The 20666-nt window shown below is 41.3% G+C and overlaps 1 protein-coding gene across 8 annotated transcripts in view; it reads left to right on the forward strand.

Annotated features, from left to right (window-relative positions):
• The window catches only part of MSI2 (musashi RNA binding protein 2), a 575344-nt gene that overhangs the window by 500474 nt on the left and 54204 nt on the right, over positions 1 to 20666 (forward strand). For 4 of the 8 annotated variants that reach the window (XM_075590055.1, XM_075590053.1, XM_075590052.1 and 1 more), the window contains 2 exons: positions 13753 to 13776; positions 15745 to 15810. The exons of 2 other annotated variants lie outside the window; for them this stretch is intronic. In XM_075590055.1, the coding sequence (XP_075446170.1) occupies positions 13753 to 13776; positions 15745 to 15810 (90 nt within the window). The remainder of the gene's footprint in view (positions 1 to 13752; positions 13777 to 15744; positions 15811 to 20666) is intronic. 2 more of the 8 variants (XM_075590054.1, XM_075590058.1) reach the window with 1 other exon arrangement.

Raw genomic sequence — 20666 nt, forward strand, 5'->3', positions numbered from 1 at the left:
CACTGCCACCTTCCCGCCACTTTGAGGCAATAGTGAGATAAGGATTTGGGGAAAGGATATATGTAAACCGCTGAACCCCTTTATAACTTGGTCCTCGGGGTCCACAGAATGAGACCACGTTATAAAAAATTTCCGCACAAGGACTTACCGGCATCTTCAGCACTCTCCTCGCTGAAGCTCTCCTTGCTTCATCAGGCTGCATCCACGTGCGCGGCACTTACGAGCGCAGAGGTGGGTCACATGACGCGCACACACACCCCCCTACACCATGTGAGAATGTATTTTTTATTTTTTTATACATTCAATGCTTTATTGTTAACGGACACATACACGCACCCTTACACCATGTGGGAATTGAACATGAATACATTTTATATAGTTATAATTTATAAATTATTATTTTATATAATAATTCATAAATTCTAAAACAAATAAAATAATAATTTATAAATCATTTTTTATTTTAATTATAATGTATAATTTATAAATTATTATTTTATTTATTTTATAATTAATAAATTATTAAATAAAATAATAATTTATAAATTATACCATATCATACAGCAATCGAACCCAGGACCTTTCATATGCTAGTACCAATTCTCATCCTGCTACCCCACAGGATTTGTGTGATCTCACCGACTCTAAAAAAAATCTTTACATATAGTACACAGCACAGTCTGTTTTATGACACCAATCCTGTGGCGTAGCAGGTAGAGAATTGGTACTAGCATATGAATAAACGAATAGACGATCCCGTTCTGTGGCCAATGAAATAACGTCTATTCGTTTTTGATTTTTAAGCTCGGCTAACACGATACAGATACCACTATATATAACACTATACGGTGGAGGTTTCATGTTGCCTTTTTCACCCACCATAACTTAAAATGTGATGGTAAATCCTACAGCCTTGATTATTGCAAAGCCAGTAGAACAAACCACACGCTGATGAGACCCATTAAGGTTGAAACATGTCTGTGATTTGATTCCTATGCTGTGCTTAAAAGCTGTGTTAAAAGCGAGCATTAGCTTATAAGGGTTCCATTTAAAAATGGATTTCAGGCACAAGGTGACATGGTGTGCTCATTTGCATGTCTTAGGCAGGTCTGCAACCCTGCCTTTCACCATTATCACCCAACACACAGCACTTCCACTGCAGCAAGGGATTCTGGGAAATGACATGCAAATGAGCACACAGTGACACTTTTTGCTTCAAAAACCATTTTTAACATGGTTCCCTATAGGCTTAAGCTTGCTGCATGATCACAGTTTTGAGCACAGCCAGGGTTAAGATGCATAGCCAGAAAACCCACCCACAGACAGCCGTTTCGACCTTAATGGGTCTCATCAGTGTGGGGTTGGTTAACTGGCTATGCAATGAAGCAATGATGATGGGGTTTACCATATTTAGTTAAGTTATGGTGAGAAAAAAAAGTGACATTTGCTATATGCTTTGCTGTGGAGGGTTTTTGTCACTTTTTTTTACTCACCATAACTTAACTAAGTGTGTATGTATATATTTATATATATATATATATATATATATATATATATATATATATTAGCCAATAAAGAATATCACTTGTGAGCACCTTTTGCCTGGAATATCCATGGTTGCAGACCTGTCTAAGACATGTGAATGTGCTCACAAGTGATATTCTTTATTGGCTATATGCTATAACGGTGGAGTTTTTTTTTTGCCTTTTTCACCCATCATAACTTCAAATGTATATGGTATTTACACACACACACACACACACACACACACACACACACACACACACACACACACACACACACACACACACACACACACACACACACACACACACACACACACACACACACACACACACACACACACACACACACACACACACACACACACACTATTTTCTTGCATAATTTTATTTCTCCCCCCCCCCCCCCTCCCCTGTCCCTGCAAGTTCCTTTTTGTATTCCATTCCTCTTGCAGCTTCTGAGTAGTATGCTGTTTTGCATTGACCTACTACAGAAAGTTCTGAGACTGGTATTTTGCAGCCTATTATACTACAAACAGCATGTGACACTAGCACTGGGGCAGAGGAAAGGAAAGCTATTTGGAGTACTGTATCATCACTGAAGTGCAATACTGTAACTATTATCTCTAGTTACTGCTCATGTAGGTGAATGGTTGTTACCTAGAAATACGTCATGGCTATCACACTTCAGAGCCAGTATCCTTTGTTTCCTGCAGCAGAGGAGTGAATTAGCACTGGTGGTGTCAGCTAACTTATTTTCGTTATACTCCTTAAGAGATTATGTAAATCTTTTCTTCCATATGGAATTGTACTGTGGAGGGTTTTAGTCACTTTTCTACCCACCATAACTTAACAGTATTTAATGTGTGGTTAAAATCGCTTCCAGTTTCACGTGGCTACGCACTTCTTTAACCCAGGCTGTCCTGGAAAGCTGTGTAATACAGCAGGCGTATGCGTAAATGTTAAAGTGGATATGAAACAAAAAGTGACACAATGACTACTCATTTTCATGTCATTACCCAGAATCCTTGGCTGCAGTGGAAGCACTGTATGCTGAGGGATAGTGGGGAAAGCAGGGTTACAGACCTGTCTGAGACATGTGAATGTGCCACACGTGATATTTTGATTTGCTGCACTGTAACAGGGGACTTATCCCTGTTCAGAAAACTTGCCTCTAATCCAGCAGTGTGCTGGTTAATTGACCAGCACCTGGCTGATTGGAGGTTTGTTAGAGAAAAGGCTCCTCCTGAGACAGAGAGGGAGATTTTCCTCAGTACACAAGGGTGCTGACAAGAGGAAATAGGTCTTGAGCACAAAGGGGTACTGAGATCAAGAAACCCAAAGACCTATATTCCTGGACACAGGAACCTACCAGAGACTGACATGAAGGGACACCTGCTTTAAGGTATCTCTTGAGACTTTGGGGAATATGGTGGTAATGGGATTATCCCTCCAACCCTGGAGAAAGGGACTGGGGAAGTAAGTTAGCCCTTAAACAGGGTTAGGCGTTTGTTTTTTTCATATGTTTTGCTGTATTAAAGGGACCGGCGCAATAAAGCCTTATTTTAATTTCACCTTAAAAACGGTCTCCATTGCATACCTCTGCACACATCTCTTACATGCACATTATATAAAAATATTCAGAAAATGCTACCCACACACACATTAGCCTCGCTGCTGTGGGGACCGGAAATTGCTGACGTCATTGGATGATATGTCACTGGGGTTTTTGTTTGCCTTCCTCTGGATCAATATACTGTAAGTACGGATATAGGATAAATGATCTGTCGTCTAAATTTAGCATAGGTTGAACTTGATGGACGCATGTCTTTTTTTCCAACCTCATCTACTATGTAACTACTATGTAACTATGTTATTGTATTTAAATGGTCTCTGTGACATGTGGCGAAAGTATTATGAGGCTCAGATAAATGTACAATATTTCTGTATTATTTTTACATTGGTGAAATAAAGGCTGCATATTATAGCTGTTGCACGCCTACCAGTCTCCTAATTTCAATATCTGTCAAATGTGTAGGTGTGCTTGATGCAGGGATCCGTTACAGATTAATCAAGATTCAAGCAAACACTCTATTTTACTGAGCTATACCAGCTGAATGTTATTACAGCCTGCTAAAAGTTCCTCTTTTTCTGAAAGACAAAATAAGACTCCATCACCAATCTATTTATGTAAGCAGTGCATTATGATCAGTCAAAATAAAAGACTTCTGGCCAAATCTATAGCCCCAATACAATATTATGTGAAGCCAGGGCCTCCGGCAACTTTCCTGGGGCCGAGGACTAGAGTTTTCACAGGGGTCCCCGTGGCCTTGGGAGCTCCCTCCTCTTCCTCTTACACTCCCACCTCCTTGCTCTCACCCCCCCCCCACCTCCTTGCTCTCACCCCCCTATATTTCTGTCCCCTTCTCAAACTCTCCCCCCCTCACATCCTATCCTTCCCTTCCCTCACATCCTCCCCTCCCTCATATCCTCTCCCTCCCTCATATCCTCTCCCTCCCTCATGTATTCCTTTCCCCCTGTATCTCACTCTTCCTCCCCCTCTCTCTCACCCACCTCTCCCCACTCCCTCTTATACCCCACCACTCCCTCTCTTACACGCCTTCTTCCCCCTCTCTTTCTCACTCAATCCCCCCTCTCTTTCTCGCTCACTCCCTCTCTTGCTCGCTCGCCCCCCTCTCGCTTGCCTGCTTCCCCTCCTGTTCACTCCCCTCTTGCTCGCTCGCTCCCCCCTCTCTTGCTTGCTCCCCCCTCGCTTGCTCGCTTACCTCTTCTCTTTCACTCCCCTCTTGCTCACTCACTCTCCCCCTCTCCCCACCTTGTTTTTCAATGCCACTCCCCTCAATCCCCCTCCCTCTCAAATCCCAAATACACAATCAACCTTCCTTTCTACAGATCTAGTAGATGTTATCCCCCCCTCTCCCCTTTAAAGCACAACATACAGTGTTAAATAACGCGTGTTAAATAACGCATGCTATCTCCTTAATCATTCTTTCAATAGCGCGACTGTAAAATAATACGCCAGTGTTAACGGGTGCAATAACGTCTGCTATATCTGTACCTACATTTATTTTAAAAAAATTATTATTTCTATTTTATTATTATAACAGGGTATAAAAATATGACAGCGTCCCATATATTGCTTATCGTTGGCCCTTTGTATCCAAGGAGAACACTTGTACAGCAGAAATTAACATTTAAAAAAATATGTTCATTTAAAGATGCTTTGATTACCTAGGATATTTTCGAAGCACAAAAAAAAAGTATTTAAAAAAAATTCATTAAAACGTGCCTTCCCACACCAAATGACCTTTTGAGTAAAATATATCATGTAAAAGTATCCAATAATAGGAATTACCCTAATTTTAAAAAACCAAATCGCAATCTACCAAATAATAAGCCATTTTAGTTCGAGTGTTCAGGGGGGTCAGAGATTTTGTGGTTGATAATTCCTCTCCAAGAATTCCCTGCCTGTGTCACCCCTGCTGTTTAATGGCACTTCCTCCCAAATTAGACCAGTGATGTTATCAGAGCGGAGTTTTAGCTTCATCCGATAGCATACTATATCAATCCCAGGAATCGGGGATCTTCAGTACAACTCTTTCCCATTTAGGCTCAAGGAAGTTTAGGCATGTAAAGGGCTCCCCTTTCAAATCTCACCCCCTCCCTGACCCCCCCCCCCCCCCAAAACCAATAATGAAGTAACCTAAATAATGGTTTTCTCTCTGTTTCATATGTTTATTTTTGTCACTGGCAAGGCTTTTATTATGGCAATTTCCCTGGGATCCATGTTTTCAGCCAATTATATTTCCAGAGGGCAGTTAAAGGGGCAGTTTTGCTTTTGGGGTGGATAAACAGGATTGCCGCTTTAAGGAAAAATATGGGGGGGTGGGCGGAGATGTGGGACATTAGATTGCACCCTTAAATGAAGGACCCAGAAACTAATTACTGGATATTGCCATAGCCGTCACTGAGGTCAGTACAGCATTTCCAAAGTTTCCCCTTACTCCTGCTAATGAATATTGATTTGTTGGAAGTTATCCCATTACAATCTGCAAAGGCGGAAGAAGAAGTTTTACCAAATCGTAACCTGACATTGTTCCACCACCCACTCGTAGACAACGAGACAACGATTCCAAAGTCAGAATTGGTGTGATGTTAACTACCTTTGTCAGTGGCACGCTAAATAGTTAACTCGTCTTTCTTTCCATTTTAGCCAATCATTAAATAGAGGAAACTTAGTATTGTATTTTCTCATTCTTGCAACTGTAGAAAGGTACAAAGCTTGATGTTTAAAAGTAGGATCCTAGTTATGACCTCATCATTCTTTCTATTTGGCAATAGACAAACAGGGAAATTATCATTTCTAATAAACGCACACACACAAATCGCTTTTTCTTAATAGCTTTAAAGCAGAAGAAAACAGTTGGTTGCCTTCAATGTGAGAAAAATAAACATGTAATTATATATACCCATATTTCAACATTCCCTTATAAATTTGTCAGGTTTTTATGCAAATGCATATTTAGCATAAAATATAAATGATAATTTGGAGGTAAACACATTGGAAAGGAACAGTGGCTTTTTACAAATGGCATATTGCACCATCTAGACAGCAGGCAGAAGGCACCAAATGATTTTCAATTCAACAGATGGCTGAGTATCAGTATCAAACCAGTATCAAACACTACCCAGTAATTTCCTCCCACCAGTCAAGAAGAAAATAATTTGGAGAGGAAAGGTGCCTTCATCGCAAACAAGCATACTTAACTCGTTCAGTATATTTACATGAATACAATGGCATAGATGGCACTCCGGTATATATTTATCCATATTAGAACACCCAATGGATCCCATTATATAGTTTGATGTAATACACATATTTGGAACCTACTGCACCGACACACTTTATTCGAGCAAATAACCGGTATGTACCTGGCAGATACCTGGAATGCGCCGCTCCTCACCTCTGACAAGCCCCGTTGCATTTGCCTTCCCAGCCTGGGTTCATGCCTGGCTGATGGGCGGCTGATCTGTTAAATGAGGATGATTAGGATTTAATAGGCTGCAATGCTTCGCGTGTCTACCAGATGGCATAAATTCATGAATTGTAATGCAGTGTATATATATATACTGTGCAGTATTGCAGCCAGCGGGAATAAAATGCTTCAATCCCTGCCTGAAAAATAACTCAATGTACTCGGGCAGAAAACAGTCACAAACCTCAATACACCCGGGTATACCCGAATTCGTGGGACTAGCCAAGCTCGAATAAAGTGTGTCGCCAGTGTACTGTCTTCCGTGTGCTGTGTCCATCACACTGAGGCTTTGGGTGATATATTCAATTTACATATATATATTGAATTTGCATGTGACACGTGAAGCAAATTCTCTAGATAAATATTACTCATTATTCCTTATTTGAACCTCCTCTATCTCGCAGTCACCAGATTGTCTGCTGACGCAATAGACACCATTGTAGTGCAGTTAGGCCATTTAGTTGTTTGGCTTAATTTGAAAATCTGGCTGTAAAGTTGCATGCCATTATTGACAGGGCAAAATGACCCTTTGCATAAACATACTCCCACAAAAATATACATTCTCTGAAAGACTCCCGTGGCTAATTTGGGGCCGGCATTGGCCTAAGAAAGTATGTCAACTTGTACAATAAAATCTAGTATTCATTTTACTGAACAGATGTAGATTGTTAGAGAAATCTTTGCAATAAGAATAAAGGTAGTCTCCCCCCCCCTTTATATTTATGACCACACGTCTTGGTCACAAGATATCCAATCCCTTCAAGGAAAACCCCACTGAAAAGCTTTAAAAAAATTAATTATCTGCATATCTGTCAGAGGAATCATGGTTAAGCAAATGCATAGCAAAGTGTTTCACATTTGTTTGGCCATGCAGGTGGCAACTTTCCTTGGCAGCAAAAAGGTTAAATAGTAGGAAGCATACCTGATAACTCGATATTGAACCATGCTATGGTACTCCCAGAAGTCACTATATATTGATAGGTTGGTTGGTGGCCTATATTTCTTGAATCTGTTTTTGTTATGAGAAGGTAATGTTAGGAGGAGAGCAGGGGTAGGAGCATAACCTATACAGAAATGGGTATAACTGAGGTTCACCAACATACAGGCATACCCCGCTTTAAGTACACTCACTTTAAGTACACTCGCGAGTAAGTACATATCGCTCAGTAGTCAAACAGCAGCTCACGCATGCGCCTGTCAGCACGACCTGTACAGCAAAGTTGAACTTCCCTACCTGTACCGAAGCTGTGCGCAAGCTGGGAGACTATAGAGCCTGTTACAAATGCGTTATTTACATCAGTTATGCACGTATATAACGATTGCAGTACAGTACATGCATCGATAAGTGGGAAAAAAGGGAGTGCTTCACTTTAAGTACATTTTCGCTTTACATACATGCTCCGGTCCCATTGCGTACGTTAATGCGGGGTATGCCTGTAGTTAGAAAGCGCAGGATCACCTATTATAAAAGTGCCAATAGTCAAATTGTAGAATTGGCCTCAAATCCTGTATGTATATCTTTATATAGCCCCTTCCATGTATATAGCGCTTTACAGCAGTAATCCACATGTAGCCATGCATGTAAAATGGTCTGCAGTTGTCTCCCCTGCTGGCAGTAAACCTGGTAGGTTACAGGGATGCCAGCAGTAATCATGGAGGTTTGCCCTCACCCCTGGTGAGGTGCTCTATGTATGGATGGGAGTGGGTGCATACTCTGAGTCCATTATTAGTGACATCAGAGCTGTGACAGTTCCTGAAGTATATAAGGCACAGCACTGCTCAAAGTTAGGTTGTTGCTGAGTTGTTGGAGTGCGTTGGGAAGGAAGGATCCACTAGTGCAGTAACTAGTGGCCCATTTCTAAATCAGACTTAATAAGAGCCACACTGTGTCCAGGGACCTGGCACAGGGGTGATCTCCCTCCGGGGAGAGGGGATCCCACTCCATTGGGAGGGCGTACCTATCAAAGGGACAGCAAATCAATATGTGTGGCTGAGACAGCTGGCTGTGAAGGGGAGCTTGCCCATACGAGATCAATAAAGATGCTCTGTTCAAAGATACCCCCACTGTGTGAGTGTGAAGTTACTCTACAGTGGACGGCACCATCAAGAAGGAGTTCTTCATCAGGACCATCTCCCTGCGGACGCATAGACCCTGATGAGGTGGAGGCGCTGCACGTGATATAGGTAGGACTCGCACACACTACCTCAGCTACCTGTCTGGATTGACAATCCCCGAATACCATCATGCGGGAGACTCAGGAGTCCTGTTGCCTACAGGTGCACCACCAGACACGACCATGTAATGGGGGCTGGTTAGACCACACGGGCCAATATGAGATTGGGTGGGTCAGACCAAAGGGAATACCCGTTACACACATAATGTAAATAAGCACTTTAGACATGAAAGTAACAATAGGAAAAGGAGTTCCTGCACCGAAGAGCTTACAATCTCAGTGGTAAGTAGGGAGAACATACAGAGACAGTAGGTGGGTGTTCTGGTAACTGCGTCTGCAGGGGGCTAATGTCAGCGCATCTGAGATGTGTAGTATCAGCCAGCGGAGCTATCCATATGCTTCGTTAAGGAGGTGTGTTTTAAGAGAGGGAGAGAGGTGCCAGTCAGATATTGAAGGGAAGGGTATTCCAGAGATGTGGGGCAATGAGGGAGAGGTTTTAGGTGGGAGAGGGCTTTAGATACAAAAGGGGACAGAGAGAAGACATCCTTTGCAGACTGCAAGAGTCGGGATGGTGCATAGCGAGAAATTATAGCTGAGATGTAAGGAGGGGCAGAAGAGTGAGAAAGAGAGGAAGAAAATATTGTAATATAGGTTTATGTAGGTATCATTAGTTTCATATTTTATTATTTACATTGTCTATTTTTATTGTTGCTACGTACGACATTCATTTGATCCCCTTTTTGCAAATATATTGGTGACTAACTGCCTTTAGCAGCCTAATAATGAGGGTCACTGCTCTGTTCTTCAAGCATCTATGTGGGCTGGGAAAAAAACCTTTAACGGAGTCAAACGCTAGAACATTGGATTTGAATGTAGAACAGATGCACTGTAAAAAAAATTACAATTTCAATAAAAGGGAGAGGGAGATGTTTTAACATTTCTAGTATATTTATTTTTCAAATTTTGCTTTTTTCTCGACCTGAAACATAGGATTTGGTACTAAAGTTAGCGTTTTTGCATTGGCAACACTGGGGAAAATTAGACTCCCATTTCAATACAGAGGAGGTCCTTTGTGAATATGGAGCATAGTGTAGAGGTGTTGCATTTTTCTCTTGAAGAGCACTGGTGGTGATCACGGTGATTGTTTTTCTGAGTGAACTTTAAGCTCTGTTTTACATGCGTCATCTTCAAGGTGTCTTCTTGCAGTACATTGCTGGTACACTACCATAGCTATGCATTATCCTCTTACAATAAAGAGAAAAGGTCTTCTTTATGTAGTTGTAAATACAAACACTCGAAGACAGCCAAACTAAATTGGGGCTTTAGGGCAAGGTATTCTTCATTATTTAAACTTAAACTATTGATGCAAGAAGTAGAAGAAAAAAAAATGTTGTGTTTGTGTGTGTGTACAGTATATATATATATATATGTGTGTATATATATATATATATATATATATATATCTGTGAAAAATGAAACTCCAGTTACCAGCGTGGGCTGCTTTTTAGTAATAAGGCATCATGAAATTGATCTAAAAGCCTCTGGGCTTTCTTAGACGGCATATGAGCCCATTTCAAAACAGTTATTGTAACATATCTGCTAATTGAAGTGCCTAAATCCACTTGAGTCATTTTGAATAGCTCAGGCATCGTTGTTTCTCCAGGCAATTATAAAAGAAGTATGCCCAAGGAAAGGCATGGAATCTTATTCACTGGAAGGGTGAAGCGTGGGAATTGACTAATTTGTATTAACTCATATGGTGGGCATGCATGCAACACACTGAGCGGCACAAGAGACTGTGTTATATAGACATATGTGATGCTTCTTGAGTTTATCTTGTTTTGCGTTTAAAATGAAACCACTTGTGACTTTGGCTCGGGGAGTGAAACATCTTTGTCGTGGCAGAATTTCCTTTTTAAAATGAGAAGAGCAAGCTTTATCTGTTTATGTTCGAGGTGCTGATAAACGGGTGTGGGTGACTGTATTGTGATGTCGTAAGAGGAGGGTGCCTCACTCCAGGGAATGCTGATTTTAAAACGTTATTTATCTTTACAATGCTCCAACACTATCTTTTCATTTTTAAATCCTCGATCTCGATTGGCAAAATATGGCTGACCTGTCGCCCCTAACTCCAGATTTTCATCGCCATTTCTTATGGTCCTCTTTTCTAATTATAAAGACTGTGAGTGCAAATCCCAGCAGTCTAAAGGGACGTGATATGAGTTTATCAACCAGGGCTGCACTGTACCAAAAATGTACTTGACGGGTATGAATCATGGCTTGCTAAACCTGAATGTGTTATTTTTTGGATTGGTGATAACCCAACCTGTAAGTGAAGTGCTATCTGCATTATTGATTGTGTATATTGGTGTAGAGATCTATATCCTGCTTTGTATAGCAAAGGTTCACTGGAACATATGTCCTTGGTATGGGTAACCTCCCTGTATTTCCCGACGATGGTTCTGAGACCCCCTCCTGTTCTCATTCCGCATGGCAAAGCGATCAATTAATCTGAAGGGACATTTCACTGCGGCTCTTTTCCACCAAAGGTTAGTGCCATCAGTACAAAACAGGTTCTCGGGGTATGCCATGTGTGTACCAGTCTCGAGATGCTGGATCATTAACCAAGCTCTTGAGACCCCCTGCACGGCCCATGGTAGCCCTAACACGGGGTGTGGTCCCAAAGTGCCGCAGCCCCACAAGCAATATACTGTAGTTCGTGCAGCCCTGATTGGCAGCAAATACAGAGAATTGTGGTAACTGTACTGTCCATGCGTACGTAGGTTGTAACCCTTTCACTGCCGATGTGCAATACATTGCAGACCCCTCTGGCAGGGACAGGGTTAAGGTGTTCATGCAGCATGGTCAGGTGTATAATCCTGTAAGCAGACTTCTAGTTGGTGTACATAAAAGGGGAAAGGACAATGTACAAAGGTCTCAATTACATTTGAGTAAACAGAGGCACAGTAAGACAAAGTGAGTTACTTAAAACACTGAATGAAGTCCAACTCTTCCTCCCTGTGTTCTCTAGTCTTTGCATCCACGTACAAAACCCCAGTGTCCTTTGTCACAAATCCAACATGGTGATCTGCCCATTCCCTGGGTCTAGGGGAAGCTTAGCAAGTCCATAACCATAATAAGGTGGGGAAATGTGATGCAAAATGAATCCTCTTATGTTTGTCCCTCATTAAATCTTTGAGTATAAACTCTTCAAATACAACAGATGGTTATTTGCTATATTAACATAGCTCATTAATTCCAGTTACTCCCTAGTTACCAGTGGGAAGTGAACTGCGCTCAAGTCGGCCTGATTCATCCTGGCGCTTGCTTTTTAACATCTAAGCGCAAGATGACCAAACACAACAAGAGGGCTGAGCGTTTAATCCTGTCTGTAACCACCACCTCTGAATATGCAGCTGATTCTATCACTGCAGATCTGATGCGCATCCCAGCCTGCTTCGGCGGTACTCACTCATTGCAAACATTCAGATGTGCATCTTTGTTTTCCTGTAGTCACTGTCCCTTTTTTTTTTACAGCAGAAGCAAATCAGTCAGTAAACCGCACGAGATCACAATATTAATCCACAAATAAAAATGTGCTCCACGTGAGCTTGGCATTTTTCTTTACCGTGTTCAATGTCTCTTCTTACTTTGTGTCAACGCAGGATTTTAAGATGCATGTTAAGACGTACACGAAGGCATCGGTTGCGTAATACACTTTTTAAAATGGCAACAAGGTTGTTTTTCCTTGGTCTCCATACTGTGGTTGTTATAGTAAAGCTTTCAATAACTGGCAACTTGCTGTATATTGTGAGGGATAAAGGGAAGTACACTCCACATGTCTCTTTCAATCCGGCCTCTCCACAGTGCTTTCAATGCCCAATTCACTTTTCTTCCCTGGCTGCAGTGGAAATGATTGTTCGATCACATTGTACTCTGTGCATCATTGTCTGGAGTTTGATCCCACACAGTTGCTTTTATTAATTCGAGATTAGGGATAATAGATGCCTTTTCCTAGCCATGTCGTCCACGCATTTCTCAAGTGCATTCTATTGTAGAAAGAAAAGAGAATAAAAAAGATATCTTTTGTGTAGGGCTCTTGTGCCCATAAAGAGTGCCATTTTGTTCCTGTAGTAGCAAGGCAACACTTGTGTGTGTTAGTTGAAGTAAACTCTATGAAGGCTACACAGGTGCAAAATGAATTCCCATCATCTTTTGGAAAACTGAGCAAGGGATGAGTAGTTGGGTACATTTGTAGTGTTTTAATGGTTCAATGGTAAAAAAAAATTGAGAGAGGGATCTAAATGTTATTCCTTGTATGTTGAGCCTAATTCTGTCAAGTGGTGAAGGTCTTTGGGCCCAAGCTTTAAACGGTTTGTACGTCATGTAGCTTCAAGAGCAAACCTCTGTAGAAAGGGTATGCAGCTGATAATGCATTGAAGGTCTTTGACAAAAAAATTGAGAAGTTGGTCAGAAATATGACACATTTATTGGTTGCCAGGCAAAGTCCATAAAATAGCTGTAAAACCACTGCATGTTTTAACCTCTTTGCTTCCAAACATGCCTATGACACTGGTGTTGGTGGCGAACGTGCTATATTTTCGGAAAGAATGACTTTCACTCTCTCGACATAATGTCCTCCAACCCCCTCCAACTCCACAGAGAGTGACGTCAAACAAAAAGGGCATTTTGGGTGGCTGGATGAGCAATCGAGAGATAATAACATTATGCAGTGCAGCATGTTCATTTACAGGGACTTGCATCACACCCCCCTCTCCCTTTACTACCAATGCAATGAAAGTTAATGCCTTCTGAATGCAATAATGTATGTTTTAGCGTATGCTGAATTACCATGAGTCCTTACAGTTTATTCTCATTTCTGTACATGTATTCTGTAATATATTACCTGGAAAATGGCATTTCTTAGTGCAGATGACACTTCGATCTGATGGGACAATGTACTGATGTAGATATATATATTTTTTTCTCCATTAACAGCGGTTTTACCATATTTAAATGCAAGTATGTCTTTTTCAATTGATGGTACAATAGTTTAGTGATTGTGTGTACTTTTTCTTTCTGGTAGTATAGTTCGATTTAGAGCTAGCGGACTAGTTTCCTTTTTTTGTTCTTCCCTCCCCCACTGTTTCTTGTCCTAATTATTTGCTCTTATATATATTTCCCTGTGTAACTTGCATGCGAACTGTAAAAGTAGTGTCAAGCTATAAGTGTAGAATTAGTCAATGTAATGCAACCTGTGGGTGCAGTGTTAATCGCCAACAAGCTTCAATCAGCCTCTGAGCCATAAAGCAGCAATCCCCCCACTCTAAAGCCTATATGAGTTTAAAGCATCATTTTTGTATTTTGCCCCCTGGGTGTGTTCTGCTCTTTTTTCCCCTCTTAATCTCTAGTGTCTGAAATTCATTACACTCCACTGGGCTTCAGGGAGAGCTCCATTTTGACCTCCCTTTAATAATTCAAACAGTTGTATCTCCTGAATGGAGCATCAGGTTTTAATAATAATAAATAAACAATCCAGTGTTGTTAAGAGCAAGAAGAGATCTCTTAAAGTAAAAAAAAAAATTAGATGCATACAGTACAATCTGTGGCGATCAGATTGCGGATTGCTGCTTTAATACAAATAACGTGGGTATGAAACCTCATTGAGCAATAGTAACTATAGCAGGACAGTTGGTGGATCTCACAAACCAAATGCTATACAAGTGTCGTTAATATGTTCTAATATGAAGCCAATCTAAATTTATTAAACCCCTTTCTGTGAAATGTAGACAGACATTCTCCTAAATTTCAAATCCATATCAAGGCTGTTATTTTTGTGTTTGAATTCGCTCCTTTGTCCTGAGAAATGTAAAAAAAACTATCCCTATGGCACTGATTGGTAGAATTTGGCATTTTGTTTTCTTGCAACAAAAAAACAAAATGTGACAGGAAGCCAGCCTCTGTGACAGGAAGCCAGCCTCTGTGACAGGAAGCCAGCCTCTGTGACAGGAAGCCAGCCTCTGCTTATTCTCCAGCAGCTCCATTCCCCTAGATTAGCGTCCAAGGAATGACATTATCTGCAGCTGGTTTCATTAAGGATGTGGAGCGTCTCCAGTTTAAGATACTGTTTTGCCTTTTTTTAATTCTTTCACTCATCCCAAATAATGTCCTTCACCTGGAAACCGTGGAATGTAAAACATTTTGTTACGGATTTCCACCCACATTTGATGTTTCTTTAACAAACAAGGCAGTATGTTTTGTTATAATGTTTTAAACCTCCCTTTGACATATGTCTTTATTAAAAGTGCCTCGGTCTGAGATTCCATTGATAGATTTTGAGTCCTATAGTAACCTCATAAGATTTGGGTCTCCCATCATGCATTGCAGCCCCTCTGTCAATGAGAGTTGAGCTTTAGCAAATGATTTGTCAGTGGTTAATGGGGGCAGTCTTTCCTACGTCCAAAGTTAGCTAATGGCAGTGGCATCTTAATTGAGTGATTGACACAATTTTTATGAAAACCAGACAAGTATAAGCATATTAAAACAATTTAATTTCTCCCTAGTAACTAAATGCTCTAGAGTGCTTTTACGGGGTTTCATTGTTGAAGTGACAGTAAATTGTTGCTCCAGACTTTTGTTCCCGATTATTGTTTGGTTTAAATTAATTATACTGTCTTAATAGATGAAAAGAACAACAATTACCAGTTTAGGTGAGCGCTAATACGGAGCCGAAGGAAATGGACATAGCATTTTTTTTTTCTTAGAGGTAGTGGAGTACATATGTCACTGAATCTTTCTGAAGGAGCCAATTACATTGATATGTTACGGCAAAGATGATGGTTTTCTTTGCTCGTTATGTGGGACTGCCCCTTTAAGCAGACATTCACAAGCAAGCCCAGGATAACAGATGAGTCAGTGGCTAGGCATTGTAGGGTTAAGAAGAGCTTTGGGTGGTTGTTCTATAGTCTTTTTGCTTCTCTTTCTGGACAGGTTTTCCTGCAGCAACAGCCTATGGACCAGTAACAGCAGCAGCTGTGGCGGCAGCTAGAGGATCAGGTAGGAGGGCTTGTGAAGTCATTGGGCATACGTCATACCTTTAGATTACAGGGGCAAATTACCTGGTTGGGGTAATTATGTGGCTGTTGCTTCTGACAATCTACTAGATAAAATGGGGAAATAATCTGTGAGGCGAGCAAGAGCTGCAGTGTTTTTAACCCCTTCTTGCTTGTTCTGTCGCTGTTTTACTTCTTCACCCCTGATAATTTGAGACATGTCGCTGCAAGAACCTGAGCTATTAACCAGTGGTAACCAAATTATCCATGCAGTCATATCGGGAATATAGAGGGCTACAAAGAAAGAGCTGCCCAGTGAAGTGTTTGAGTTTGCATTGGGATGACCAAATAACCTTCCCTTGTGATACTGTAATTCAAATGTGTTCTATCTGACTGAAATATTAGAGCAGGGGTGGCCAACTTCAGTTCACAAGGGCCACCAGAGGTCTGGTTTTCAGGATATCCCTGCTTCAGCTCAGGCGGCTCAATCAGTGGCCCAGTCGTTGACTGCACCACCTGTGCTGAAGCAGGGATAACCTGAAAACCTGACCTGTTGGTGGCGCTTGAGGGCTGGAGTTGGCCCCTCCTGCATTAGTGGATGGAGTGAAAGCAGAGAGGGTCGGGAGACCCATCACATTGCTATTGCTTGCAGCTCCAGTGATCAACTCTGTCTACTTACCTTGCACAACCTTTCAGGGTAATAGAGACATCAATTCATATTTCGCATTTGAAACTTAGCCAATGCTTAACCAGCTTTTTCAATAATCAAGACAAACCTATCTGCTCTCCTTTCTCTGCTGCCTATCCTTCCTTTTCTGGCCAACCACTGTTCTTCAATAAATGCAATTATTTTGTTTGCACGTGAGCTGTGCCCCGTCATTATCCCGTTACGAGCACTGCTAATTTGTCACTAGAAAATACATGCTCGGAATCATGGCATTTTCCATAGTAGAAATTGCATTCAGTGTTTTACATTTGTATTTTTATTCTATGGCCAGAGTATTGGTTTCCCACTGTAAACGTCCATATATTTGTAAGACATGCACTGCCACTATATTGTACTAGAATTTTTATTTAAATAATTACCTTTTTATTTGGTGATGCCTCTTGTAACCACTATTGGCAAAGCATTCTCTGCTTGGTTCGTCACACACACAGTGTACGTTACAAATTCAAGCTGGGTAACGACGTACATGCACCTTGAGTTGGGATTTGAGGCGGATGCCATAAACTTTTGAGCTGTACTTGAATTTTGATACATTAAATCTTGATGTATTAAAATGAATGCAGCTCATTTAATGATCAGACTGTAGTATTTGTTCAGAGGACAAAATAATTTTGCACTGTTGCCATCGATTGATCACAATTACATTTAATATAACTTGGCAGCCCTCCTTTGCTGTCCAAATAAATTGTAAAGTACTGTAGACTTCTAAAAAAAAAAATAATAAAAAAAAAAATTTGCTATAACGTCAGTGAAACATGATTAGGAGTTTGCATAGCAGAAAGCCTTGCAGTAACTTTTAGCCCAGGGAGGCATCTAATTTTCTAGGATATGCAGCAGTGATGAGCAGTGAGAGGTGACTGTAATCCACATCTCTTTACATACTGGTATGCATGGTGCCATAGGTATCTGGTAAACACATCAGTGTCCTGATTCTAAAACATTTAGTAAATCTTGGTTCCATGCAAACTAGCATTGCAAGGTGCATAGTAGTGAGATTTTCCCGAAGCCCCGTTCCATGCACACGGGCACTTCTTGCGGGCTGCCAAGCACAGCTACAGCAAAAGCCCCACTGCAATTTAGCTTGGAGAAATGCAGTTCTACCTCAACTCCAGTCCTGCTTCAGCACAGGTGGTGCAGTCAAAGACTGAGCCACTGATTGAGCCATCTGTGCTGAAGCAGGGATCTCCTGAAAACCTGACCTGTAGGTGGCCCTTGAGGATTGGAGTTGCCCACCTCTGCTCTATACTGTACCAACATGAGAAAAACCATTGCCCTTTCTGACAATCTGGCCTTCATTTTGTTTAAATGTGCTTGTGCCATTATTGACCTTACGGTTTTAGTGTGCTTAGGTAATGTCTATTGCAACATTTCCTCTTCTTTATTTTTTTTTTTAACTGTTGTTTTCTTTTTCTTCCAAGTTATTTTTCCTTGAAGTGATTTGTCTAAATTTGTGCTTAGAAAGCAAAGTTTCACCCAAATGTTATGCGAGCCCTTGTGGTTTGGCAGGTACAAAGAGCAGCGAGGGGTATTCGTTTTGCACTTCAATGAAAGCATAAGTTATCCAGTAACATGAAACTGGTGATCTCTATGCTGAACCGTTGCTGGTTCAAAGCAGAATTGGAAGCAATCACAAATCTCAGGCCACTTCCTTCATAGTATTGCGATGGAAGCACTATGTTAGACAGCCTTTCTGTAGGAATTACCTTCTTGTTCCCTATTCCATGTTAACTTATTATTCTATCCTTAAAGAGTCAATCCAAGCAGCAATGTTTGTTTTAATATATGCAGCCTTTGATTACCTTTATTGAAAATTAATTATCTAGGCTGCCGATCGATTGGTTCTCCCGTGATCGATCAGCAAAATCCTGCTTCCCAGGGTTCACTAAATGGCCGCCTTTGTCTCAAATCAATCCTTCAGTGTAAATCAGCAGCTATAATGTATTCTTCTATTACTAGTAACATTATCTATGGTTACAGTTTGCAGCTCAAACTGCTGGGAATATTGGCAACAAATTATCACAAACAGGAAAGTGTTGCCAATATCTGGCATTGCTGGGAACCTGCTATAGAAATCAAAGGATGCTCAGTATATTAAAACGCATTAAAAATGGCATTGTGTTAAATAAAATAAAAAATGTAGTAACTATTATCTAATACTTCAGAACTGATTTAATGTTAAAAAAACACACATGTAGGATATTGCTTAGATTGCTCCTTAGTTATTTTGCCCCAAACGTTTGGAACAATACTTCCCATACCAGAAATGTTCGGAGCTGACTGCACATTCCTTTTGCAAACTTGCTGGATAGTGCTCTAATGCTTCATGCATGCACAGTTTCTAAATTGCTCCCACAAAGTGCCTGTGTGCCAGAACCCAATATGCTGCCCTTTCTACTTGCTGGCCTGACAAGCCGAGTAACAATGCACTTGCATGAGCGTGATGGCGAGCGTGAGCAGTTACATTTCTGTTGTTTTTCTCTTGCTTGGTTGAGGCTGCTGCGAGAGAGAGTGTCTCTGAGGCATTGTTACCAGCCTCTCTTACACTCGGACCTGCACACCTCCTCTCAAACACTCTTCTGAGTGCTCTCAGCAGGAAGGTTCGTGCACACTTATTAATTAACCCTCTCCCCGTGTACAGCTTCCTGTTAGTTCCAGCTGGTTGCATGTTTTGCTTGTTCAAACCACAACTAAAGGGACAGTCTACATCTACTGTTTGAGCAACCTACTTTTTTTTTTCTATGTTTGTTCATCCACTTTTGTTGTTTGGTGTTTTATTCATCCCCCCTCGTGAAGTAAATAGTGATAATTACAAATAATTTAGTAACGGCACTGTTTACCCTGCATAGCCTATTACACCCCAGGACCGACCTTAGGATGTGCAGGGCCCAAGGCGGCATGCTTCAAGCATGACCCCTCAGTTGGAAGTGGTGGGTGTACTTACCTTGAAGAGCGGCCCTCTTTCTGCAACGTTGAGGCGTCATGACATCAATGTCATGTGACGTCGCGTTTTCATGGCAACGTATTGTCACCACGACAACACAACGCTGCAGGTGGAGTCCGCTCTGGAGAAATTAAGACCCACCCCCCTCACCACACACTTTTGGGCTGAGGAGCACACACTTACCTTAGGGTGAGAAGCGGTCCTGCCGGTCCGGGGGTCCCGCCCTCCCTCCTCCAATTCCTTCCTCCGGTCAGGCGGAAGTTGGATGCCGGTGGGGCCACCCCCAAAAGCGCGTGGCCCAAGGAAATTGCATTGCGCTAAGACCGGCCTTGCGTGGGCTGTTCTTAGTCTGTATGTATCTTTTTGGACTCAATTCAGTGCATACACTGATGTAAGTGTATTTTGTAGCAGTCGAAATAGATGTAGGAAATGCATTGCTTGGTTAGTATTTGACACATCAACAACTTGATATAATGTAGTTACAAATAAATATTGAACCGCAGAGTGTTGGTTCGACCCGCTGAGTACACTTGTCGCTGATTAGCAGGACAAATTAAGCATAATTGCAACCTATTCATCACCTTGCCAATATCCACCAGCTTAGTGCTCTGTGCATTGGCTAAACGCGTAAGCACTGGTAACTTTTCAGTGTTGACACTGCCCATTTTTCCAAGCTAGCACATGTAATCATTTAGCTGATATTTACGTAACTCCCCATCTGATTAGTTTGAAAACTTTATCTTGGGCAAACTATAAGTGCGCACACAATCTGACAAGAAAAAAACATACAGAAACGAACTAAATCATTTGTCATATTGAATGTATATTCTTCTTTGCAAATTGTAAGTGTGCAGCAGCATACTTAAACAAATGGGAGAAGTTTTTTTCCTGTTATATTACGATCTTCCTTGCTTCATATATATATACAGTGTTCGACAAACCTATACATTCGCTCGCCCCCGGGCGAGTGGATTTAACATCGTGGCGAGCTCCTATTGGCCCAAGCAGCACACGTGTGGTACTAGGTGGCGAGTAGATTTTTTTGGTTCGGCGTGTAGATTTTTTGGTGATTTGTCGACCACTGTGTATATATATATACAAATATAACTGTATCCACATCTGCATGTCTTAGGCAGATCTGCAACCCCGCCTTTCCCCATTATCACACAGCATACAGCACTTCAACTGCAGC

This window comes from Ascaphus truei, chromosome 3 (genome assembly GCF_040206685.1).
Source record: "Ascaphus truei isolate aAscTru1 chromosome 3, aAscTru1.hap1, whole genome shotgun sequence".
NCBI classification, from domain to species: Eukaryota; Metazoa; Chordata; class Amphibia; order Anura; family Ascaphidae; genus Ascaphus; species Ascaphus truei.